Raw genomic sequence first — 26,111 nt, 5'->3', positions numbered from 1 at the left:
TCCAGTGAACAACCAAGAGCTCAACAGATGTATAAATTCTATTGCTAAATTCCCACACATTTATTCAAAATATAAACAAGTTGATGTCTTTAAAAATGCTGTTGAAGGATCGGCAAGATAGCTCAGCAGACTAAGCGCCTGCTTAGGCAAGCGCAGGGGCCAGGGTTTGGTTCTTGGTACCACATGCTGCGCCAGCCCCACTCCAGGGTGTGCTGAGCCAGTGACCTAGTCTGGGCATGGTGGCATGTGCCTGTAATCTCAGCACTTCAGAGGCTGAAAACAGGAGGATCACTACAAGTTCAAGCTGCGTGGTGAGACCCTGAACAAAATAAAGATAAAATAAAAATGTTGTTGAAATGTGTACTTCTGACCCATTATTTAAAAAAAAGATTCATTTCAAAGTTCTTAGTGGCTACCATTGCTTAACTATTAATATTTCATAGTTCGCAGAATAATATATGAAGGATTAGAGTTTTAATGACCTTATGGTTCTTTTAGAGAGAACTGACAAGAAGCATCAATTACAGAGTGAGCCGAATAAGGTGACTCTCTAACTAGGCTGCATTTGACAGTGAAGTACAGAATTGATTTGTGTCAGAGCTGATGTTCCAAATTCTTTGCCATATACCTCTGAGATCTCTATTATAACAGCATCAAGAAGCATGCAGTTCTCTTGTGGGGATGCTCTTAAGGAAAGACATATACAGATAGCCACAAGAACAGTAAGCAACAGAAACAATAGAAAGGGCTGAAGTTTCAAGCTTTCATTTCAGCCTGAGCATGCAACCTTCTGCATTCTCCCCACAGTCCTGCTGAGTTGTGAGTTTGAGCTGTTCTCCTTGGCGATCCTTAGCATTCTGAGAACTATGCTTTCTGTGTCCTCCAATTTCTATTTTAGAGTTATTCTCTCTCAATTTCAGGTTATCTGAGCTGCGTTGTTTCCACAAATTGTTGAAATAGTAGGTGTTGCCTTAAATAAGTAGGTCTTGTACCCAGGCTAATCCATGTTCTTCCCCACCCGCACACTCCGCCTCCTGTTGCTCCTTTCCTGGATGCACCAGTCATTGCTAACTTTAGAGTAACAGAGCAAACCCCGTCATGTTTCCTTGAGGTAGCATCTGAAGACAGAGGAACTTCTACCATCAGGACACCATTATTCAACACAAGTATTGAGATCTGTCTCTGTCCACAGCGACTATACAAAATCATGTGCGTGATTGAAGACTCAAGCAAAAAGGGAAGTTGTTTTCTTCATTCTCTTTAAAATTTATCCTCCATGGGTCCAGATAGCTCAGTGGATTAAAGCACCTGCTTAGGCAGATGCAGGGACCAGGGTTCGATCCCCAGCCTGCCCCCGGTGCATACTGAGACAGTGATGCTTGAGACTGGGCATAGTGGCAAGTGCCTGTAATCCCAGCTCTTGGGAGGCTGAAAAACAAGAAGGATCACTCAAAGTCTGATCTGTGTAGTGGGAACCTGTAAACCAAGTACTAAATACATTAAAAAAAATGAACAAATAAACAAACAAACAAAAAACAAACTCTCTCCTCCAGGGCGGTGAGATAGCTCAGTGGTCTAAAGCACCTACTTAGGCAGGCACAGGGGACCATGGTTCAATCCTGGCATCACGTGCCAAAGCACCCATCCGGCCAAAAGAAAAGAAAGAAAGAAAGAAAGAAACAACCTTATCCTCTTCCAAAGACCATTAAAGAATAATCAGCACCCTAGAACCATCAATTATTTTTTATTCCTTTCCCCCTTTTGTCTTAATCTGTTTATGTATCTTGTGTTTGATTCTGTGTTTTAATTTTACTTACAAAATATTTGGCATTAGAGTGACAGTAATTTCATTAAAAACTTAACTCCCCCACATAACTACTGTTTCCAATAATTTACAATAAAACAGTACTACAATATTTTTTTTCTTTTTAATTTAAGAACTGCTCCCTAAATTTCAAGCTGTAGACCTGATAAAGGTAGTATAATCCTTCTAAGATGCTTTGGTCTAAGGAATCTTATATGAAAATTGCCTCGTTGAAGATGTGGTGAAGCCCAGACCCAGGGGTTGGCATGTTATATGAGAATTCACTCTGGCTTAGCAGCAGCTCCCCACCTGCTTGTCTCTGCCTGCCCAGGCAGGTGGGCCTCAGCTTCTCCCAGGAGATGGTCATCTCTCACAATAATGTCCCAGGGCCCGTTAGCTTTGGTCTTCCTCAGATACCTGAGTTCCTCCTGAATACCAGGGTCCAGCCACCATGAACACTCTAACCTTGGCCCTCTACCCGTGGGGACAGAGCAGTCTGCTGCCCTTCCTGTAAGTGTCTTTCTTCATCTTCATAGATGGTAGCCCTCCTCCATAATTGCAGACACCATTGAATCCACTCTTGGACCTTGTCCTTGCTCTGAATGGGAAGCCTGTTGGTTCCCATGTCAGTGGTTGCTGTTCTAGAAAAATGCCACCTAAGTCCCTGGAGAAGGGGGCAGCAAGGCCTAAGCAAGATGGTAGTCTGTGTCTTGTTCCTCTTTTTCAATCCTAGTTCTACCACTACACATTTCTATTGAGTGTCTTGCACTTTTTCTTTTAATATTCAGTGGCACCTGCTTTCCTCCTTTCCAAAACAGCACATATGTTCCCGCTGAAAAGAACAGCACAAAGCTCTGAGTACATGCTGTCTTCAAAGTGGAATGTGGCTCTGGAACACAGAGAAAGAGCCGAGTCAGTGTGCAGCACGCCGAGAGGCCAGGCCAGTCCGCAGTTCGCGGCGTGTGGCGTGGGACAGCACAATCAGAGGCAGGCACCGGCTGGTTTTTAATTCCATTGCCTGAGGATGGAATCTCCCGTCACCTAGGTAATCACCAGAAAAATAAGGCAAAATAGGATTATCTAAGCACTGATGTGAGAGAAACGGAGGAAACATGGGACAGGCCCCAGAATGAGTGTCTTGGTACCAACAACAGTGATTTGAGCAAAATTTCTTGCTTTCACATGCAAATGAGATGTCTGCCACGCAGCTGGCATCTTCACTGTTCCCCAGCAGACAATAGACTAGAAGAGACTTTTGAGAGCACCATTGTTCCAGGAAGAGGTTGCATTTTTTCTTTCTCCTTTCAGATCATTCAATAACACTTAAATTGAGAACTGGTACTGGTTGTGAAGTTTATTTTAGCACCAATAATGTTCCCAACCAAAGAAGTAAATTTCATCCTCTTAGCCATTTTCTTTTTCTTTTAAAAGACTGACATGTTTCTATTTAACACACACACTGATGCACACAGAGTGGAGTGACATATTTCCATATTGTTCTATTATGGGAAAACATAACAAATTTTATTTCAGGGCTTATTTCCCAACAATGCAAATCTAGCCTTTTACATCAAGGAAAACAGTTTAATTTATAAAGAAGTTAGTTGTAATAAAATTTAGCAACAGCAGATCTCAAATCTCTATGTAGCAAGAATTCCGAAGCAATATATCTGTAACACAATCTTTAAATTCTATCTTGTAAATTATTGCCTATATTCCTTCAGAATTCTGTCATTGATTTCCTCCTTACGGTATTTGCCTCATCCATTCCCCAAGTTCATTCAGATTCTATTCTTAGAGTGTTAGAAGTCTTAAAATTCTCATTACAAAGCTAAATCACCATTGAAAGGCAGAGGACCAAAGTAAGCAAAATGACGTTATTGAAAATGATTCAGATTCTTGAATACTGAGCTGTGTGGTAAAATGAAGACATACTCTTCCCTCCTGGAGATATGTGCTTTAATCTATAAACAGTGCCTGGTTTGATAAGCAAAAGTGTGCATATGGATTGGATGGAAATACTCGGCAGCAGTTGGCACTCTGTTGCTCTGGACATGAAAAAACACAAGCAAAGGACCGAAACACAACGCTATGTGCACGTTAGTAAGTATTCTATAAATTAAATAGGCTTCCCACCAACACCTTCTCTGTATATCTGGCTTCAATGCAAACCACCCAAAGCATGTATGATATTAATATTTTATGGTTGCAAAATTAGAGCAAAAATGTAGAGCTGTATTTTAATCTGCCAAAGGGACTCTTGCCTCTGTGGCTTTGGTCATTCATTCACTCATTCATTCATGTATTTTTGTAGATTCGTGGGTTGATTTTTTATTTTTATTTAGGAAACATGGAATTTTTCTTCTAGAAACCTAGAATTCATATTGCTGTCACAAGTTCTGCAAGTGTTTTCCTTCTTGAAAAGAAAGGCTCTGATTTTCAACTTGTAACACATTTTTAACTCAGTGCCAAAAAAGACAGAAGAAAATAAAATAGCTTAAATTTTCTCATCTTTTTTCTCGCACCAACTTTTATACATTTGTTTTTATTTTTCCAGTACATTTTACTCGTGTTGGTAGGTATGTATCATCCTATCTTTGTTGGGGAAGGGTGTTAATTAAAGTTTCTCACACTACACTAAAGGGGAAAATAACACATTTTCTATATGTTTCTATAAAGATTTTAGAAATAGCTAACTGAAGGCAGAAGCTATCGTTTGTTAGGAGTGACATGCCTCAACCCCCGGAGTCCCAGGCCTTATAATACATGCACGGTGACTTCCATGACCTCATCTTTCAGAATGATGAGATAATCACATTTTAGAGAGGACGTTCGGTGTAACAGAGAAGGGAGCAAAAGTGAGTAATGCTGAATGAAAAAAAGTGGCTGAAAACAGACTTTCTCACTGGAAAATGAAGGGGATGGAACAGAGAGGGTGTGTCAAGGTGTTACACTGGAAGACGTACAGGCTTAATGACTGTGGAGAGTACAGAATAAACATGGGAAGGTACATATTAATGGCTATAAATCGGTTCACTGTGATTCAGCTACCTTTTCCTCAGAAGTATCTGCAAGTCGTCAGCAGTGACTAGCACACCTCCTGCGACTTGTGCAGTTCTCCTCGAATGGTTATTAGTACGGCTTACAGGCATTACCCGTTGTAACACTTTACTGCAGGCAGTGGAGCTATCATGGGCTGCCGTGTGCTGGGAAGTAGAGTTGTCCTCTAAATCTACCCAGAGGATGCGATCTGTAGAGGCTAACATTCTGGGCTTTAGAAAGTTGCTGTGTTTCTGACATCCCTGAGTGTAAGGAAAAGTAAAATACAGAAAGGCAGAAGAAACTAAAAACAGGAAGGCATATTGTACTACCAAAGTAATTAAGGAGAAAGACTATCAGGCTCTAAAATGTCCCATATATCTCTTAATGCATGATGTGAATTGATTTAATCTAAATGTAATCACCGCTATACAATGGTAATGGCGAAACCTTGGAATGGAGTCCAGTAATTTATTGGACTGGAAACATAAGGTAAATTGCTTTATCAGTTGACTAGTGGAATTTAATTTTCTAAATTACAAGGAGTACAATATGTATTTGACACCTTTGAGAAGCTTGACCTAACATTAATAATTTAAGGAGTGGGCAGGTGAGATAGCTCAGTGGACTAAGCCCCTGCTTTGGCAAGCTCAGGGACCAGGGTTCAATCCCCAGTTCCACATGCCACACACTGGCTATGCCCCCAGGGTGTGCCACACTGGCAACCGAGTCCAGGTGGGGTGGCACATGCCTGTACTCCTGTACTCCCAGCACTGAGGGGGCTGAAAATAGCAGTATTGCTAGGAGTCCGAGCTGCGTAGTGAGACCCTGTGCCAAATACATAAAATGAAAAAAATTGAGGAGTGAATAAAAACTAAAATATTGTGTTCTAGTCTACAGGAGGCTTCTTCAAATCTTCAAAAAAGGGCCTGGTTCTCTTGGCAGTGTTAGTAGCCTAATAATAGTGATTGAGGGAGGCTGGAACCAGATTGCTTTTTTCCCCCTAAAGCCTTGTGTACAAGATCACTCTTGTGTTGCAGAATGCTGCTGGTCCCATGTAGTGTGGCGTGGATTTACCTCTTCCATTTTCCAGTCTGTACAAAGTGGGTGCCAAGGGTAGGTGGCCATCAGGGTCAAATGGATGCAGTCTGTACCATGCTTTAGCTGGAACATTAGTTTTTATTGTAAAATAGAGGTTTTATTAACTTTCAAAGTCATCCTCTTTGATGAAGGCCTCTTCAGAGTGACAGAGTGGGTTCGGGAGCCCTGAGACAGCTCAGCTGTTGACTTAATACTGCCATCGGCCAGGAGCCTCTGCCTAGGGCTCGTCCCCCTCTCTGCCCCTTCTCAGTGGGAGAGCTGACCTTCACTGTAGCGCATCTACCAGGAGACACAAAAGAAAGCCTTCTGCTATCGTTGGCCTCGCCTCGCTTCAGATCAAAGGTGAAACTAGAATGTATCGGAGCGCATACCTTCTTTTACAGGGTGAGGTATGATAACAGGCCTCAGCCTTCTGAAGTTAACTCACAGCACAATGACAGGCTTTTAAATATCTCTTTAAGGACACAGAAATAAAAGGGTATAGGAATCAGTTATGTGATTAATAAATGATTTTATTGAAAACAGTTTTTATATAAAATTGAGATCAACCTGAAATATCTTAAGCATATTATTAATAAAATGGTGTGAGATAAATCCATTTTATGTTAATCTATAATTATCAATGCTAATAATAATACTGATAATGTTGACATAAAGCCCTGTTAAGGGCTAATACTCTCTCTGTAATGACTTATGTAATCTTTTTAACAAATTTATGATCTATTCTATGGCCTCCATTCTACAGATAAGAAAATAGATTCGCAAAGAAAGAGTGACTTGTCCAAAGTCATGCAGCAGTTTAGGTCTGATCCTGGCACCAAGTACACTTCATTATCTTCTGTATGCTCTACTGGGTGGCTCCTCATCTAGGCCTAACTTCCTTTTGCCAACTTTGAGTAGGGAACTGGCTAAATGCCACCTACTTCGGACAGCAAGAACTGAGACAAAATGGGAATAAAGCAAGAAAAATGGCCCACTCCACAGCAGGAGTAGTTATGCAAGTGGAAGACACAGTGCTTGGTGCTGCCCAGGGCTCAGGTCACTGTCCCACTAAATGACTGGCCTTTGTGTACTTGTTCATGTGCTGCATATCCAGTGTAGGGCCAAAGGCTCATGCATTGGGCTGCTGCTGCTGCTGCTGCTGAGCTCAAAAGCAGCTTAAGGATCAGTTGCATTCTGCTGTGACTTGGTTATTGCTTGACTCAGCTCGAGAAGAGTCAAGAGAAAATGTTAAGCTTCTAGCCGTGGTTGGCCAGAAAGATGGAAAGATTCCATGAACTTGATAGAATTACATCATTTAGAAACAATGACTGAATGAAACAAAACATTGACCAATGACTACAAGAAATGCAGCAGCACAAAGTGTGGTGGTGCGTGCCTATAATCCCAGTACTCTAGGAAGTCGAGTCAGGAGGACTGCAAGTTGAAGTCAAGTCAGGAGGATTGAGGAACTTGGGAAAAGCCTTTCTCAAAAATAGAAATTAAAAATGGTTAGGGCTGTAGCTTTGTACAAGGGTTCTGGGTTTAATCACTGGCATAATAATGATAGATAATAATAATATAATAAAACAAAATAGCAATGGTATTTTGAGGTGCAAGGAATATTTGCCTCAGCAAGAACCCTGAAGATCATTACTTTTTAGATTCCGGACACTCACTCAAGTATTACAACAGTCAAATCAGAAGACAATATGTTCTCTTCCTAAGGTCTACCCATAGCTACTAGCATCTAAAACAAAAGTGGGCAACTTGTGGCCCTCGAGGCAGATCTAGCAAAGAATGAATCTTGCATTGTCCATCTAGTGCTAGCTCAGAGTGATGTCTTCAGACTTTGGACAAACACGCTAGCCAGGCCCATTGGCCCTTCATTTCATCAGTCTACGGATGTGCGTGAAGGTCCATGTAGAAAACATGCTGGGCCTTGCATGGCTCTGTGTCTGATCTTCTCGCAAGACATTGAGGCTTCATTCGTGTTTACAATTTCACTTCTATTGAGAATTTCTTTCTATGAGAGTGACATCTGCCTGGCTCCTGCATAAGTCTCTTGTAGGACCCTTAGAGTGATCTAGTCAACCATCATTAGTAAAAGAATGAGAACATTCATGTTTCTAGTTATTGTGACAAAATTAACTGGAAAAATAATCACTCCTAGCTCTTTTTTTTTTCTAAAACAAATTTCAAATGATAAGTGATTTAATTACTCAATTATTTTCTATTATCATTTTCCTCTTTTCAATGAAAAAATAGTCCATCAGAGAACTCAAGTACAATTGAATCTCAACATTGTATATATTAAAACTATTACAGGGCCAGGCAGATGGCTCAGTGGCATAAGTGCCTGCCTGGCATAACATCCTGAGTTCAATCCCTGGCACCACAAAAATAAATAACAGAACTATTATGGATCTGGAAGGATTGTTTTAAATATGTCAGTCTAAAGCAAAGCCAGGAAAAAGCCAGACATAAAAGTAGGAAATCTTTTAATGAATGAAGAATTACAAAAGAATATACATATTTTTCTATTGATACAGGGTCCCCCTATCTAGCTTGAGCTCCTAGTGATCCTCTTATCTCAGCCTCCCCAGTGCTGGAATTACAGGCCTGTGTCACCACTTCCAGTTTCAGGCAGGCACTATATGCCCAGGGTTTCCCTGGTTGGCCCCACATTCGGTACTGGGGATTGAACTCGGGACCTTGCGCTTGCCAGGCAGGCACTTATGCCATTGAGCTGAGCTATCTCCCTAGCCCAGAACAGCACTGGTTACTACCAGTTGGACTCAAATCATTCCGAACCTTAAAAATCAAACCAAAGCAAAAGAGAAACAAAAGTTCATGGCATTGCATCCTTTCAGTCTTTATAAGTTGCAGGAGGCCTTCTATGCCCAGCACTGCTGCACCAGTTTTATTTGGATAATGGACAGTGACAGGTATGGCCGAAAGATTGATACATTTTATTTTAAAAAACAGATTTACAGGCTTCTCTGTTGGGACTAGATAATTCCCATGCAGATTAAATTTTGTAGTGCTCAAATGAGTAATGTCTCTGTGGGGCAACCCACTCAGTCTCCATTTATCTCTCCTCCTGGGAGACAGTTTCAGTGTGTGCAGATCCATGACATGCCTGGGTTTCACCTGACGAAAGGCAGTGACTCATGGACTGTTTTGGCATCAGACCTGGCACCAGCTTTGAAGGAGCTGTCTGACTATAACTGAATAAACAGAAACCATGTTGCAAAAGACTGGTAAAAATTAGGACAATGATATTAGTGACATTTCTGCACAGGAAAGCCCAGTCATGAAAGGCCTAATTTCTGCCTTGCCTCCACCCGGACCAGGGAGTTGACAGATGAGAAACTAATTGGCCAAGAGGGTCTGGTACTTAGTACAGGGGACCCAGGAAGTGGAGAATCGGGGGCTACCTCTTGGGGCTTTCTGCCGGATTCCAAGCTCTCCCGGGCACATGTTCCTAAGGAAGAATGTGCGGGCTGTTAGGAAGAATAGAGACAAGGGCAGGTCCCAGTGTAACTGTTTCAGTTCCTTTTTGCTATGCTTGGTTTGTAGATATGGAACATAAGCAAGTGAAAAGTGCCATGCTGACCGTTTATCCTTGCCCAGTACTGAAGGAGCTGCAGTTGGGGCTGCCCGGACAGGTTGAGTTTAACGGAGAGTTTTCTCTCTTCTGATGGGAGTGAGTCTGAGAGTTTCTCTGATGAAATGGAGGGCAGCTGCTTGCTTTTGAGAACTAACCACAGCCCTCAATCAAGGCTGATAAGAGCTCAGAGAGGCGACTTGCTCTGAGCAAAGGTGTCACAGCTCAGGAGGCAGAGGGGAAGCGATCACCAGAAAGGACTCTGTGCATGCGCTGATAACACGGGGGAGCCAGCTCTGAAATCCAAGGGCAGATAACTGTCCGCATCACTAAGTGCTCACTGGGAGCAGAAAACCAAGAAGAGGAGAGAGACAACGAAAGACACTTCTACAGCAAGTCGAGGAAGTGATCAAAAAAACCACCGAACCAGCAGCGTCTAAGTTGAGCCTTTGCTTTCTTTTCAGTGATTTGGTGACGTTATCAAAACATCCCATTAGGACTTTTCAAAAACATAGATTTAACAGTTTGAGTACACAGAGTCATGGTGTGGGGTTGCCAACAAGAGATATTTTTTTTAAATTTTTTCCATAATTTTATTGAGAAACAAATAGCAATGAGACAGTTTCAAACCAAATTGGTAGGACAGTTTCAATAATTAACACATTGTATACATTCTTCCTAGTGGTTAATTGCTGTACAAGATGCAGACTTGATATCCTATTTACAAACACTATTAGAACAAATCCCTCTATTCATTAAGAGAATGCAACTATATCTCTATCCTAACCAATTTGAATACAAAGATACAAAATGGACATTTATCTGTATCCCCTTTTTTTGTTAAGTTCCATCATTTAGATATTATAGGCGTGTCAACTCAGCAAAATATTCTAAAAGAGTCTAGTAGTCCATAATAGTATTGGGTCTTCTGCTTCACTGGCAATGTCAGAAATTGTTGACCTGAGTCCCCTACAGCTCAACATAACAGCATGGCTTTACTTCTTATACTTAGTTTTTATACTTTTCTGTTGGATGGTTAAGACCAGGTTAAAGCAGGACCTATGCAACAAGAGTTGTAGCTTTTGGGTCTGATAAGGTCAGTGAAATCCCCTGAGGATTTATCCTGAGATCCTGTACCTCAGATTGTAGAACCTTTGTCAGTGTCAGCCACGTGGATGAGTCACGGCCATTGCTTGGCCAATGTGCTCTCTGTGAAAGCCTGAGAAAATGTTTTCTCTCCATGTGACTCTCCTTAGACACACTCTACATCATTGATCATTTTCCTCTTTGGCCCCATAATCTCCTTGATCAGAAAATTTGGGACACTACTGAGTTACAGGACATTACTGTACCAATTCTCATATATCCTGAGACTTAAGTGAAGTGGATGCCACTCGAACATATACTCATAAGTGAAATAAACCAGACACACGTGTAAATATCATATAGTTTCCCTAGTATAAGAACTCAAAAGAAGAAATACAAACAAGGATTCTTGTGTGCTGAGGAGCAGTCAGAAGCCAAGGAAAGAAGCAGAGCTTGTGGGCATGAAGTAGAGCTAGAGCAGAAGCCACAACTTGGCAACAGGAGCTAGATCTTAATGTGCAACACTGAAAGAGATGATGAACAGAGTTCTTCAAAAGCAGTGACAGTTGAGCCAGCTAGATAGCTCAGTGGATTAAAGTGCCTGCTTAGGCAGAGGCAGGGACAGGTCCAATATGTGCTGTGCTGGCCCTGCCCCCAGGGCGCAATGAGACTTGGCACAGTGGTACGCACCTGGAAGCCCAGCTCTTGGGAGGCTGAAAACAGGAGGATCACTGCAAGTCCTATCTGTGTAGTGAGACTCTGTACTAAATACAAACAAAACAAAACAATACAGTAAGGGTAAAATAAATTGTGGCTAATATTTTTTCAACACAGGGTTCCTACGCTGTCCTGTATTACTTGAGGCATATGGGTTCACTAAGGAAAACTTAGGATGCAATGCCAGATAGGGCTGGGAATCCGAAAGTTTGACGAGAAGAAATCAAGAAGATAAACAATTTTCTCAGCTATTAGGCCTAGACTGAAACCAGGGCTGTTTCATTTCAAACTCCTATTTTTTTTTTTTTTTTTTTTTAAGATCTCCTTCTTCTGTAAGTGAGATGATCTCTCTAAGTGATTGAAAGGTGATAATTACATCGGTAATTTCTGTTATTTTAACGTGTTAGCTCTAAGCCCTGTTCTCCTTGTCGCAGTGGGTGGAGGTCCTGAGGACCCCATCAGTGTCAGTACATTAGGTAAATTCACCTCCTTCTCCACTTTCCTGCTCTCTCTACGTGGAGGAGGGAATCCTGCACCCACCTCTGGACAGCTGGCACCTGGGGACACTTGTCACTTCTCTGATCCATAGTTCCAGGCTGCTTTCTATAGCTGAGAGCAGACATAGAAAGCAGCAACAAGGGACAGGGAGATGGCTCTGTAGAATAAGCGCTTCCCTGGCAAGCACAAGGGGGGACCTTAGCTGCCTCTCTTTCCTAGCAGCCTGGCACTTGTTTTCTCAGGGCTCAGGCAAGATACCTGCTGTGCTGCTGTGCTGGACATGAGTGCCTCTGAGGAGGGCGCTGGGCATCACACTGCTCCCAACTACAAAGGAGAAGCTGCTGGTTCAAAAACAGGTTGCCTAATGAATACAGTGTACATGCATTTATCTTGGGCGATTATTTGGCTCAGTTGTAGAATGCTTGCCTCACAAGCTGGAAGCCCTGGTTCCGTCCTCAGCACCAAAAAATGAAAACTAAACCTCCCCTAAAAAACAATTCAACCAAAAAAATACAAACAAGACGACGATTGGGAGATTAGTGCTGCACATACTGCATCTCTGTCACCTTCACAAACACACTGATTTTAAAAGGGGGAGCTTAAGGTCAGGGCACATGACATCAAGAGAAGCTACTGGACTTGCTAGGAAGGACTCTTTTACTGGCTTTCTCTTTCCTGAAATGGGGGAGTGATATGTGAGGGGAGAAAATATTCAAGTAAATATGGTAAGGTGCTGAGTGTCTGTAACTTGAGCCTGGAGTTTAGGGTAAAGTTCTCGCTCCTTTGGCCCCTAGGCAAGAATTAACTCATCCTGTTCCGGGTTGCTCTCTCCCAGTCTAGGCTTGAACTCCAGACGGGAAGCTTTTTGAATCCCTCCTAGGATGCCTTTTCTGTTTGTATGCTGCAGTGGGAGAAACCCACTCTTCCATTTTGGGGTGGGGTATGTGACTGTAGGAATCCCGTTCAAGTGAGGAGGTACAAAAGGCTTCACTGTGTAGCTGAACATTTGAACTATTGCTGCCAGTGCCAGTAAGGACCTCTTGCTTTGGGGATCAGGATACGGTTCAGATCAACTTACTTCATCAAGGAGAATGAATTAAAGCCTAGGGATCAGTGCCTAGTGACTGGCTAGAGTCACTGAAGTCCTGAGAACTATGTGCATAGTCACACAGGAGAGCTGGGACCTCCGAGCAGTCAAGACTTACGCGAGCGGCAAATGTGGTCAGTGGAAATGAACTCTCAGTGCAGCTCCGAGCCACGTGACTTCCTATTTCTGTAAGGTACTTCCAGAGGTACTTCCTCTGTAAACTCAGCCTAGGTCCCGGGAGATTTCCTTCAGCGCCAGGGCTGAGTTTACTTTCAGCCTGGGACAGTTTTCCTGGAGATCTGGTGTTAGTTTCTTTTCTTTCTCTTTTCTCTGCCTTTGGCAGCATGCAAGGATCTTGTGGCTCCTGTCCGTGATCGGAAATTGAACACCCTGGTGCAGATCTCAGTAATCCACCCCACAGAGCAAAGCCTGACAAGATATTCCAGCACTGAAGTGGTAGAGGTGAGCGTGCTGCCTGCCCCTGTGCTCTCTCTCTTCCCCCTTCTCTATCTCCGTCTCCCTCTCTCGCTTAACTCTATGTCCCCATCCTCCCAGCAAACAGTTAAAATAACTTCTTCTGTGGTCTTTAGCTATGCTGTTACTGCGCTTGGTCTTTTACTAACACATGTCTGAGGTTATTAAGTGTAAGCATGCACTGATCCCTCGCAAAACAAACACATGGATGCAGAACTTGTCTTTTCATCGAAAGATTTAATTTCTCCCATACACAGTAATTCCTGCTTTGAATTTCCAGATAATAGAATAAAGAGAGAAACAAAAGTCATGTAAATTTTAAATGGAATGGTGTGAACATAGATTGCAGGAAAAAGTTGTAAACCAGGCACAGGAGTTCTATACATGTGTTTGTGCTCCTTTTCTTTTATCCTTTGTTCTACAGTCTAACTGTGGAAACTTGACAGTGTCTTCTGTGTGTGTCTTTCAAAGTTCAGTATTTTTCAAAGAAAATTGGATTATTAATTTGAGACACTGATGTTTCCAGGCAAAAGGTGTATATATTACTCATCCTATGAGCGATTTCCTATTTACATTTATTGTCGCTAATATAGCATTCAGAATGTGTTAGGAGGAAACTCGTTATTGTGCTGGATCAGATTCAAAAGGGGAAGTGTTTCCCTTTTCATAATTTTGTTCTGATCATGCATTTCACGACCTTAGTAAAAGATACTTAGTTGAACATCTGTGACTGAAGAAAGTGTACTCTACACTCCTTCCGATTGACTTGTTTTATTTTTAGATTTTGAGCTGCATCTGTTTAGAATGAAGGTTTTCTTCCTAAGAATCTAATAAGCCTGCCCCAGACCTGGCTGGCTCAGTGGTGCCTGCCTGCTTTGATGCAGTTAGTGGAACCAATGATTCAGACTGAGTTACTTCTATAATGGGAATGACCCAGATATTCATGTAGCCCTGAATCTGCTCTTTGGAAACTTTACATTTCTATGGATAGTTAATGCTGTAGGTAAATTAACAAAACTGATCTTATTCATATAAAGACAACTCGACTAAAATTGTAAAATTGTAAATTTTATGTATTGCAAGCTAGCTATTTTTGAAATGTTGCCCAGACTTCAAATAATTTATTTATTTCTGAATTTATCATCACCCTCCCCAATATTTTTACTGTGCTGAAAAACAGTTCATTAAGTTTACCATGTTAGCTGTGATAAAAAAAAAATATTCTTGGCTCATTTCAAAATTTTGCATTTGAATATGTATTCTACTTTTGACTGTTTTATTCACAGCCTATTCCCAAGTGTCTGATCCAATGCCGAGCAAAAAATACTTGTTGAATGAAAGAATGAATATGTGAATGAATGAATATTCGAATGAATAACTTGAGGTCTTAGAAATTTCCATAGACATGGTCTAGAGAACTTGAGCAAATATTCCCATGATATACAATTTAATGTTTTGTATATATACATATACTTATGCATGTAAATTATATATAAATTAATTTTAAGGAGCAGTTCTCTAAAAATGAATTCTCAGGCACTGAAATAACTAAATTGGAGGGGGTTGGGATATAGCCCAGTGGCACAGTGCCTGCCTCTCAAGTGTAAGGTCATGAGTTCAATTCCTGGCACCAAAATAAATAGATAGATAGATAGATAGATAGATAGATAGATAGATAGATAAATTGAATAAAAGCATATAGACCCTCTTGCAGCATGGCTTTCAGAGCCATCATAACATGGAAAGGTATGAGCAGCAGAAGATTATAAGAAAGACCTTTTTGAGAAAATAGCTTCATATTAATTTGGCCAGTATCTTAGACTATTTTCATTAATTAGAGGCTATTAAACACATTGTAAGTGGATTGACAACTGGGCCTAAAGAAAGCTTCTGCATAGAATGAAAATAAACGGTTTCACGAGACTCATCAGCAGTCTGACAAAGGTGTAAGTCCTTCTACCATGGGCAGCTAGCTGGGTCAGCGCTGCGAGGCCCCAGGCCTTGCTGTTGCCCTTGAGCAAAAGCCAGCAATTCCGAGCTCTCTTACAAGGGCACCACTTCCTAGAAAATCCGAGCATGCTGCCTTCACTCTCTTGTGTCCCTGCATGCTGCCTACTGCAGTTGCTGCCTTCTGGAATCCACGTTGTCTGCTTGTGCTCTTTCAGGGAACAAGAGATCCTCTGTTTTTGACTGGTGTCATATTCCCGTCAGAGTATCCCATCTATGAGGAGACCAAAATAAAACTAACGGTCTATGATGTCAAGGATAAGTCTCGCGACACCGTAAGTACATACCCTTATTTCTGTCTTTGACAAAGGAGTTATGCTCTTTCAGTGCATTAGGCTTATGATGCGACTACCACTTTTCAGAGAGTTTATTTATGGAGTTCATACTGGTCTTATGTGTATAGTTTTCCAGGTGTCTTTCAAATTAATTTGACTCAGAGTTGCACTGGTGATTAGTTGGGAGCGAAAGTGTTTGGACCAGATTTTTCTTTTCTTTTTTTGAAAAACATTGACTTGATCCGTTGGTTTGCTTATGTTTTAAATTTTGGGGAGGTTGTTGCTTTAAGCTAAAACAAATAATAGTGTGGGTAGAAAGCAAATGAGAGATTAAATAACATTTTAAAATTTTCTAGATTAATGATTCTAGAGAAAGAAATTGACAAAATACTCTCAGAATTTACTCTGTTGTCTAGTTTACAGAATCTAGTGTTTCTGGTGTTGTTACTACACCAAAGCCAGTAGAAAATGTAGCAAGAAGCACTAGGCAGATGTGTTCATTGTTTTTTTCTACATTAAATGTAAAGCCCCAGTAGGTAGTCTTTTTTCCCAGATAGTTCAGCTTTCCTACCTGATTTGAATTGCCTTCCAACTGAATCAATTCTCCTGGTTAGACTGTTAGGGTCCTGGGAACGACTCCCAGGCCTTACACCTACAGCCCCCAGACAGGAGAGAATGTGGTCAGGGCAATGTGGAGAATAGACACAGCCTTTCCTTTTTGGGCAGACACTTCGGGATACTGCTGGGCCTGAAGAACCACACAGCACCTCCACTGGACAAAGGCAGCTTTGCGCTCTGCACCTACTTTAGCATTTCTGTTTTTCTCATGAGTCCTCTTCTTGTCAGTCTTACCGCAAAGCATACAACACGGGAGGAGGAGCTCCCTTTTAGGCTGATGCTTTGGATACTTAGTAGAGTAATCTATATTGATGCGTTTTCACATATCTTAGTCCCAGAAAGGTTCATTTCTCTGAAACTATAGAACAACTTCTCAATTAAATGCATAGCATATCCACGGGCTAGAAATATAAGGGATCTGGTTCAGTTTATTAACAAGGCAGGTTCTACAGCCAGATGCGATTTATTTCTCTTACTAGCTGTATATTTCTGGGACAGTTGAATTTTGGTGATCCTGCTCTCTTTTACTCTCTTATAATCCTGACCTCGTGGGGCTGTTATGAGTGTCAGACAGCTTGCTATATGCAAGAGGTATAGAAGACTGCCACTGAAAGTAGTAGGGGTACGTTGAGACTATTACTGCTGCTATTATTTGGATTACTGGCTCATAGTTCCTCATAAGTGTGAAAATCAATGAGGAAATCAAATCATCTTATGTCTTCATTAACTTTGTTATTCTTAAGAGGTCTTACATTTGTTGCTTCTATTAGAATTGCTGTCTTTGAAAAAGAGACAACATTTTGGTTAAAAGTGCAATGGAAAAATATTTGCTTGGAAGTCTTGGGGCCAGGGAGATGGCTCAGTAGGATAAGTGCTTGACTGGCAAACGCAAGGATCTGAGTTCAATCCCCGGTTCTGCCAAAAAAACCCCCCAAAAAACAAAAAAACAAAAACAGCCTGGGAAGTTCTGTCTTTTCCTTCCCATTCCTCTTGATTGCTGCAATTATTAATGCTACACAAGGAAAAGCAGTGCACTTGTAGTAGGGCGTGGGGACCAAGGTGATGGATTATGCACAAAGCTCCACACTCCCTGCCCTGTTCTTGTTGTTGTGCTGGGGCTTGGACCCAAAGAGTTCTCACTAAGTTTCAACCCAAGTCATTTTATTTTACTTTATTTTACAACTGTAGCATAAGATCTGCTTTTTTATCTTTTAAAAATATGGAAAGCTAAGATCTTGCCAAATCACTAGTTGTCCAGGCTGGCCTAGAACTTGGGATCTTCCTACCTTGGTCTCCCTCAGTTCTGAGACTGCAGGTATGCACTACCATGCCTAACTCTTTGTTCTTTTCTTCTGATCTTCTTTCAAAAGAGAGAAATGAATGCAAAGGAAAAAAACTTACAACATTGAGGAGTGTGGAGATCTAGTTGAAATGGGTCATGAGATTGGTGAGAGAAGCAATAAAGCAGAGAATGAGTAAGATGAAGGGAGAGTGAGCAGAAATTACGGGGTTTTATGTTTTGGCAAAGCACATGATTAAACTTAATTTGCAACACATATAGTGAGGACAGAAAATACGGAAGGAGAAAGGTCACAGGAGCATTAAACTACAAAAAGGAAAGTATTGCTCTGAAATGCTTCAGTTTGGTAAGTGTTTAGAAAAATCAGAGTCAGAAATACTAAGTACCTGAAGTGTTTCTATCCTCTTTCATACCCTTCATTTATAATATGCGTGCACATTAATGCTCTAGAGATAAACGTTTTGCTTACTGATTAATTATGCTTTTTGTTAACTTCAGTTCTGAAAATTAATTATTTGAGGTTTTTTAAAAAAGACTTCCTTCATTGATCAAAAGCGTTAATCACATAAAAGTATTAGATGAACTGAAATGCCTGCTGTGAAATAAAATTTTTGAAATGTGAACATGCTTAAGAAGTACAACCAGCGTTTAATTACCAAATGCTGTTGATTAAAGCTTAACCTCTTCCTTAAAATAGCTAACAATTAGCTCTGGTGAAGGAAGTGTAAATAGAAACACAGTTCATTAATGTTCTAATTGTCACTATGGACTTTTAGTCTTCATCCCGGTGTCTCTTTTTCTCCTTTCCTTTGGGGTGGGTGGTGTGAATCAAGCTTTTTACAATTCAGCTTAGACAGTAATTGTGAGTACTTCATAGCCTACGTACTTGAACAGCATCATATGCTTAAGGCATAAAAAATAAGATTGTGAATATATATGTGTTTTGGAGGGTTAATGAATCATGTGCATGTATGTATGTAAAAGTAATTTAACTGTTGAGTTCTAGGTAGTGAACTATTGATGATATTAGACTGACCCAGAGCAGTCGGTTGTGTACTGGTTGGACGCTAGTTAGCTGATTATAATTACTTAGTTGCTTGTGTTTTCCTATTGAGTTTATCATTCCTTGAAGAGAAATGATCAAGTAGACACGGTGCTTTGCTATTTCATGCTCATGTACATATATGCTAGCAGAGATATTTTTCAAAAGGAAGTGGTGACTTTTTTTGCCTGTGTCCCTGATACGCTACTACCTTGATGACTAGTTGTGGTATTCTTTTAAGCAATGGGGCCTAAGATTGATTACCCTTTGACTTCAGCAGAAAAGCAATTAGTCATCATAATAAATGAGAAGAGTGTAAGTGTTGGTTTGGTGTGACTGCTGTTCCCTCCTCTACATCCTCCTCCAGCTTTCAGGTTCATGGCAGATTAATAGACATTTCCTGGAAGGTAGGGCTTGGGTGAGCTATAAGGATCTCAGAGTCTTTTTCAGGTGTAAAGGATGTTGTGTTTATTTTCCACATTATAAAGAAATGTATAATTTCCTTATATCTTGCAGATGTATGTGGATTGTATGCCCCGTTTTAAATCTCCAAAAATAGAAATACAGAAAAAAAGTGTTTATAGAATGTTATTTAGAGTAATCAGCCTTCAAGAGTCAAGCTGGGAATCAGGGTTGTTCGAATAGTACAGCGAAAACTTAAGTGGAAAGAAAAAATCAGAACCTATGAAATACACCAAATATCACTATCAAAATTTATTTATATTTCTCCTTTATCCTACGAAGTTAGGCATTCTGGAAAGTACAAGACAAGGGTTTGTCAACAATTGCTGATAGTGGGCCTAAGGAGAGTCACATGGGGAGAAGACACTCTCTCAGGCTTTCACAGAGAGCACATTGGTCAAGCAATGGCCATGACTCATCCACATGGCTGCATTGATAAAGGTTCTACAATCTGAGGTACAGAATCTCAGGATAAATCCTGAGGGCATTTCACTGACCTTCTCAGACCAAAAAGCTACAACTCTTGTTGCATAGGTCCTGCTTTACCTTGGTCTTAATCATCCAGTAGAAAAGTATGAAGACGAAATGTAGGAAGTAAAGCCATGTTGTTATGTTGAGCTGTGGGGGACTCAGGTCAATAATTTCTGACATTGCCAGTTAAACAGAAGACCCAATGATATTATGGGCTACTGGACTCTTTTAGAATATTTTGCTGAGTTTACACACCTATAATATTCAATAACGGAACTTAGAAAAAATGGAGTATACCGATGAATGTCCATTTTGTATCTGTGTATTTAAAGAGGTTGGGATAGATATATAGTTGCATTCTCTTAATGAATAGAATGAATTGTTCTAATGGTGTTTATAAATAGGATCACAAGTCTGTATCTTGTACAGCAATTAACCACTAAGAAGAATATATGCAGTGTATTATTTGTTGAAACTGTACTTCCGATTTGATTTGAAACTGTCTCATTGCTATCTGTTTATCAATAAAACTTTGAAAAAAAAAACAATTGCTGATAAAGGCCATCAAATTTGCAAACATCTGATTAGGTCACAGGACTTTTTTGCCTGTGGTTGAAATTTGAATTTCTGCTCTATTTTGCTAAAGTGTACCTTGACTCCATTCTTTTTGCTCTGGGGATCAATAAACATACACTGTCCTCAGATGATCAGCTTGTGGGACAGAATTTGGTATCGTGTAGACTCTAACCATTTCTCAGGTGAGGACATGTGTCTGAAGACAATTTTTTAGTACCAGTTACTAGCAATGTACCATAGATCCTTCTTGAAACACTGACCTTATCAAGATTAAATGTAAATTTATTATATAATGTATATGACAGGCTTAAGGCAATTTAGTTCTAGGACAATTCTCTATTCAGAAGTGTTCAGTTTCCTTAAAAAATTCTTCATGGAAAATAAAACGATTGTACTGTTTATTATAATTTGCCTTCCCTTGAGTTTTTGAGGCCCTGTCTTAAGAACTTGAAGTCTATAAGATACTGAAATACTACCATGTAAGTTCTGTTAGCTGACCTTCCTCTTGGTCTGGAAGACAAGATGCAGTGGTTATGGAAAAAAGAAATTGAGATTAACAGTTACTAGGTACAAACTGAACACTATGGTTAATGTGTTACCTGGGATTTCTTCCATCTCCATAAATATCCTGTGAGGAGGTCATTATTAAACCCATTTTATTTTCTTTTGTATTTAGTACAGGGTCTACAGGGTCTCCCCCTGGGCCCCTGCGTGTGCCTAAGCAGGCGCTTTAGTGTTCTGATCTATTTGGCCGGCCCTATTAAACCCATTTTCAGGATGAAGGAATTGGCATTCTGAGAACTATAGACCAAGTCATAGATCCTTAATAATCTTCAGGCTATCCCATGGCATGTGTGTATTGTTAATAAGAGTTTCTTCACATCCACTCCACGGTATAATGTTTTGCTTTAGCTTGTGCTTTAAAATCACTCTTCATTTGGTGCTCCAAACTTGATTAATTGCAAAAATATCAGTAATCCAAATTAGGGGACATATTTATGTACCAAATTATTGAACACATAAATTGAGAGTATATGATGAATTGCCCATATCCAAATAAATTTTATAATGGAGGAGCCAGCTGATTATTCATGGAAAAATGATTGTTATGACATCTTACAAAGCCTAAGTTTATGGGTCAAGGTTTGGCTTTGTCCCCAAGAATTTGTTTCCCTTCCTCTTTGATGTGCTCTATGTGAACCTTTTAATCTGTTCACTCACTAGACCTTGGCTTTTGAAATGTTCCCATCTGTGTCATAACATTTTGTAAGTGGAGTTACAGATTCTATGTAGACAGCAATAAGGGCTCTAAAATGTTTCTACCCTTCATAAACAAGTTCACATTCTTTCTACCTGTTGTAAAGTGGTAAATGCTTACTAAAGACATATTTACCTCTTATTGGCATGTAGTTTACATGCAATAGAAATGAAACGTTCAGCTTGATGAGTTTGACAGTTGCAAATGCACATATAATCCCTACTCAAGATATCAACCATTTTGATTATTCCAGCAGTTCTCTTGTGCATCTTTCCAGTTAACTGCTGCCTCACATGACCCTATACAAGTTACCTATAGACTTTGTTTGTGTTTAATTTGTGTAAGAGAAACCATAGTGTGTGTGCTCTCCTGTACTAGGGTCTTTTGCTCAGTGTGCTGTTCAAATTAATTTATTTGCTATATCAATCAACATCCCCTTCCTTTTTAATGCTGAATTACATTGTGCTGTGATATGTGATGATTTATTTATTCATTTTCTTATTGATACACATTTAGCTTGTTTCTAGTTGTTGACAATGATGAAGAGGCATCTATGAATGCTTGTGTACAAATATCTGATGAAAATATGCTTATTTTGTAATAAAAAGAGAATAAATGTTGGATCATAAGGCAGATTCATGTTTAACTTTTCTAGACACAAACTATGTTTCAGAATTATAAAATTTTATGCTTCTACTCTGAGAAATGTATGAGAGCTATAAATATACAACAACATATTATGTCTTTTTTATTTAGCTACTCTAGTGGGCTTATAGTCATATCTCATTGTGATTGTGATTTGCATTGGCTTGCTATCTAATTATGCTCATAATCTTTTTACTTTTAAAAAAATCATTTATTTGTTTATTTATTTATTTACTTGCTATAAAGTCTCACTATGCAGTTCAGACTAGTAGTGATCTGCCTGCCTCATCCTCTCCAGCACTGACATTACAGGCATGTGCCACCACCCCCGGTCTTGGTGGCCAGCAAGGTGCCTGGGGTCTGAAGCAGACATTGTGGTACTGGGAATCACACCTGGGTCCTTGTGCTTGCCAGACAGGCACTTAGATCACTGAGATATCTCCCCAGCTCTTCTTCTCTATATTTATTGGCCATTCATTCATCTACCTCTTTTGTGTAAGTCTTTTCCTTGTGTGAAAAAATAGTTTCCTTTATATTTTTAGTTTCTAAGACCTCTTTATGTCAACACAAGTGCTTTCACTGAATCTAAGTGCTAGTTATTTTTCAATACTTGACTTGTCTAATAATTTCCTTAATAATGCATGTTGTTAATGAGAAAAATTTAGTTATGATTATGTCCAGTTTATAAATTTTTAAATCTAGTTTGTGTTTCTTGCTTTAAAAAGTTAGGATAAGAACACTTAATATGAGATCTACCCTCCTAACAAAAATTTAAGGTATGATGTGGTAGTTTTAACAGTAGGGTCCATGTTATCGGCAGATTTTTAAAATTTATTCATCTTGCATGACTGAGACTATTGCTCCTGAATTAGAAACTCCGCATGTTCTCTCACCCCAGCTCCTCTCAATCACAATTCCAATCTTTGGCTTCTCCAAGTTTCACTCCTCCAGAGGTCTTACCTAAGTAAAATTGTGGAGTTGCTGTCCTTTCGTGACAGATTTATTTTATACAACATGCTGTCTTTCTAGTTTATTCATGTCTCATGTTGCAGAATTTTCTTTTTCATCCCTTGTCTTCTCTTTTTAATCTTTTAGCCCTCTTTCTCTGGAAGGAACTAGGGGTTTAACCCAAGAAATTCATACTGAGTTATATCCCAAGCCCTTTATTGTATTATTTTGAGACAAACTTTCAGTAAGTTACCAAAAATAGATTTAAATTTGTGATCCACCTACCTCTATCTTACGTGTTTCTGGGATAATAGGTTTCCACCATGCCCTGCTTCCTTCTTTCATAGACTGTATAGTATTCTGTCAGACGTCTATACCACAATTCCTTTATCTATTTGTCTTTGGATATTCAAATTTTTTCCACATATTTCATATTACAAATAGTGGTGTAGTGAACATTATAGTGCTAATATCTCTTGGATATCCTGATTTTAATTATTTTGAACAAATATCCATAGGTGAGATTGCTGTGTTATTTGAGTTATTTGCCAGGGAAGTGCGTCTTCTACTGAGCCATCTCCCTGGCCCCGCTCCCTCTTTCCTTGAAAGGCAAGCAGTCTACCACTGATACACATGGCCAGTATTGACAGAATGGTCACAAGATTTATTTGGGCCTATTTGTTTTTCTGTAGTTTTTTTTTTTTTTTCTTCAGTGCTCAGGGATCAAACTCAGGACCTTGACACTAAGCCACAGTCTCTTTAATATTCTCAATAAATTAATATAGAATTTATTTTTTTACTATGAGCTAAGGCCTTTTTAAGTAGCTAATGTACCCCGGCTGGACTTGCACTTGCAATCCTCTTGCTTCATCTCCTGCCCCAGCTCCAACATGACCAGCTTTCATCCTGTTTTCTGATGGATTTTTAAAAACATCTATGATGTCTTAGTGGGTTTAACTTTTTGGTATCATAATGGAATAAAAGTCTCTCATGTCTTTTTCCCACCTGCCCTTTCGTCTCTGTTGCTTTATTTCTTCTTCTCTGCAGTTTGCGTGGTAGTTCTGTTACACTTTGTGCTGTTCTTCACACTGCCTCCTCTCTTTCTGTCTTATTCCTTGTCTCTCTGTGCTACTCTCCCCTGAACTAGGCAGGAATATTTCTGTGCCTTCTACTCAGGGATTTTGTTTGTTTTTGTTTTGGCTCTCAGTAGAGAAAACTATATTTCATTGGTATTTCCTCTTTTTCCACATTAAAATAATGTTTGTAAACAGACTTTTTATTTTAGAATAAGAATATTGAGTTAATCATAAACTTTAAAAATTACTTGACCATGGTATTCTAAAACTAGAAAGAAAGCATAATGGAAAATCTCCATGACGCTGCTCTGACAAATGCTTCTTGGACATGATCCTGAAAGTATGGGCAACAAAAACAAAACTAAACAAATGGAATTGCATTGAAATAAGGGAAGCTGTCTTCAAAGCAATTTGCATGTTTGGTGGTGGCACAGGGAGATTCCCCATGCCCAAATCCTCATTTACATGTGGTACCCTTTATCTCTTTATGTGTAGCCATTCCAGCAAGTGTGAGGTGGTATCTCGGTGTAGTTAAAGCTCTGTATTTGCCTGATGATTATTGAAGATGAGCAGTTTTTCAGACTGTTTTGTCCATTGACCTAAATGCATTAGAAAAATTTCTGTTCAAGTCTTCTGCCCATTTTGAAATTAGGTTATTTGTTTTCTTGTTAGTGAGTTCTTTCAGTTCCTTATATCTAGTAAATTTAGCCCCTTGGTAGATATATGGAGTACAAACATTCTTTTCCACATCTCTGTGTTGTGTTTTTACTGTACTGCAAATTGGTTGAGGAAGTTTCACAGCGGTCCCAGTGAACTGCTGAGTCTGTAGGCTGAAGTTCCACTGGGGCTTCCAGGCACCTAGTTTGATGAGTGTCTCCCCAAGCTCCACATCTTAATGAAGTGGAATTTAGTCAGTTAGGTTTGGCTCCGGGCGCTTGCAGCCCAGGTGAGAGGAAGTTGGTCTTTCATTTTGTCCCTGCCCCCTCTCCAGTTTTCCTTTCTTCTTTCCCTACCTTTCCTCTCTCCTTCCTTCTCCTTTCTCTCCTTCCCCTTCATGCCCTGAGGACTGAACTCTGGGCCTTACGCAGGTGAGGCAAGCAATCTCCCTTGGATCTACATGGCCAGCAGCAGTTCCTCTTTCAAGCACCCTCTGAGTATTGTACTGAAATTCTCTGTCAGACACTGGTACATAAAACAATATTATTATAATTGCAGGGATTTAAATAAGACTAAACAATAAAATGGGGATACAAATGAAGGACCATTTTGTATCTGTGTATACAAAATAGGCTAGATATATAGCTACTTTCTCTTAATTCAATGAGAAGAAAGATTTGTACTAAAGTGTTTGGACAGGATATCATGTCTGCATCTTGTACTATGAATAACCACTACGAAGACAACAATATGCAATGTATTAATTATTGAAGCTGTCTTATTAATTGGTTTTGAAACTGTCTCATTGCTATTTGTTTCTCCATAAAATTAATAAAAAATATATCATTGCAGGGAAAAAATAGAAACCTTCTCCAATGTATTTGATGAAAGTTAGATAACTTTCATTTCAAAATCTGCTGAATGTTTAACAAATATACAATTGTATTTAAATTAAGTGCATAGATGCAAAAAATTTCAATGAGTAGAATTTAATAGAATTTATCTATATGAGAAAAATATGCTTGGAGCAAGTAGAACTGAGATTAGAGTAGAGTGGCTCAATATCAGCAGTACACCTGGCAACCTAAACAATTTTGTTAATAACTGAAGAAGAAAACTCAGTCTAAAGAAGCATTCCATGGTGTACCCACACTACATAGAAAATTGATCATAGAAGTATAATAAAACACCTATGTTGATAATATAAATATTCTAAGTAGCTAAATGCCTAACTCATTTTAGATACTGAGTAAACCACTATTGTCATTGTTATTCAGCATTTCCTGAAGGCTGTAAGAAATAAAATGAGCCCGGGATATAGCTCAGTAACATAAGCTCAAGGTCCTGAGTTCGATCCCCTGCATTAAAAATAAAGACAAAA

At 39.7% G+C, this 26,111-nt stretch overlaps 1 protein-coding gene across 4 annotated transcripts in view; it reads left to right on the top strand.

Moving 5' to 3' along the window:
• The window catches only part of Inpp4b (inositol polyphosphate-4-phosphatase type II B), an 872,970-nt gene that overhangs the window by 507,925 nt on the left and 338,934 nt on the right, over positions 1-26,111 (top strand). For all 4 annotated transcript variants that reach the window (XM_023706482.1, XM_004646208.2, XM_012512698.2 and 1 more), the window contains 2 exons: positions 13,265-13,383; positions 15,561-15,677. In XM_023706482.1, coding sequence (XP_023562250.1) covers positions 13,265-13,383; positions 15,561-15,677 — 236 coding nt within the window. The remainder of the gene's footprint in view (positions 1-13,264; positions 13,384-15,560; positions 15,678-26,111) is intronic.

The sequence above is a fragment of the Octodon degus genome, unplaced genomic scaffold (assembly GCF_000260255.1).
Source record: "Octodon degus isolate 3935 unplaced genomic scaffold, OctDeg1.0 scaffold00260, whole genome shotgun sequence".
In the NCBI taxonomy this organism is placed as follows: domain Eukaryota; kingdom Metazoa; phylum Chordata; class Mammalia; order Rodentia; family Octodontidae; genus Octodon; species Octodon degus.
Note: the sequence above shows the minus strand (reverse complement) of the source record. Positions and strands in the feature narration are given on the sequence as shown.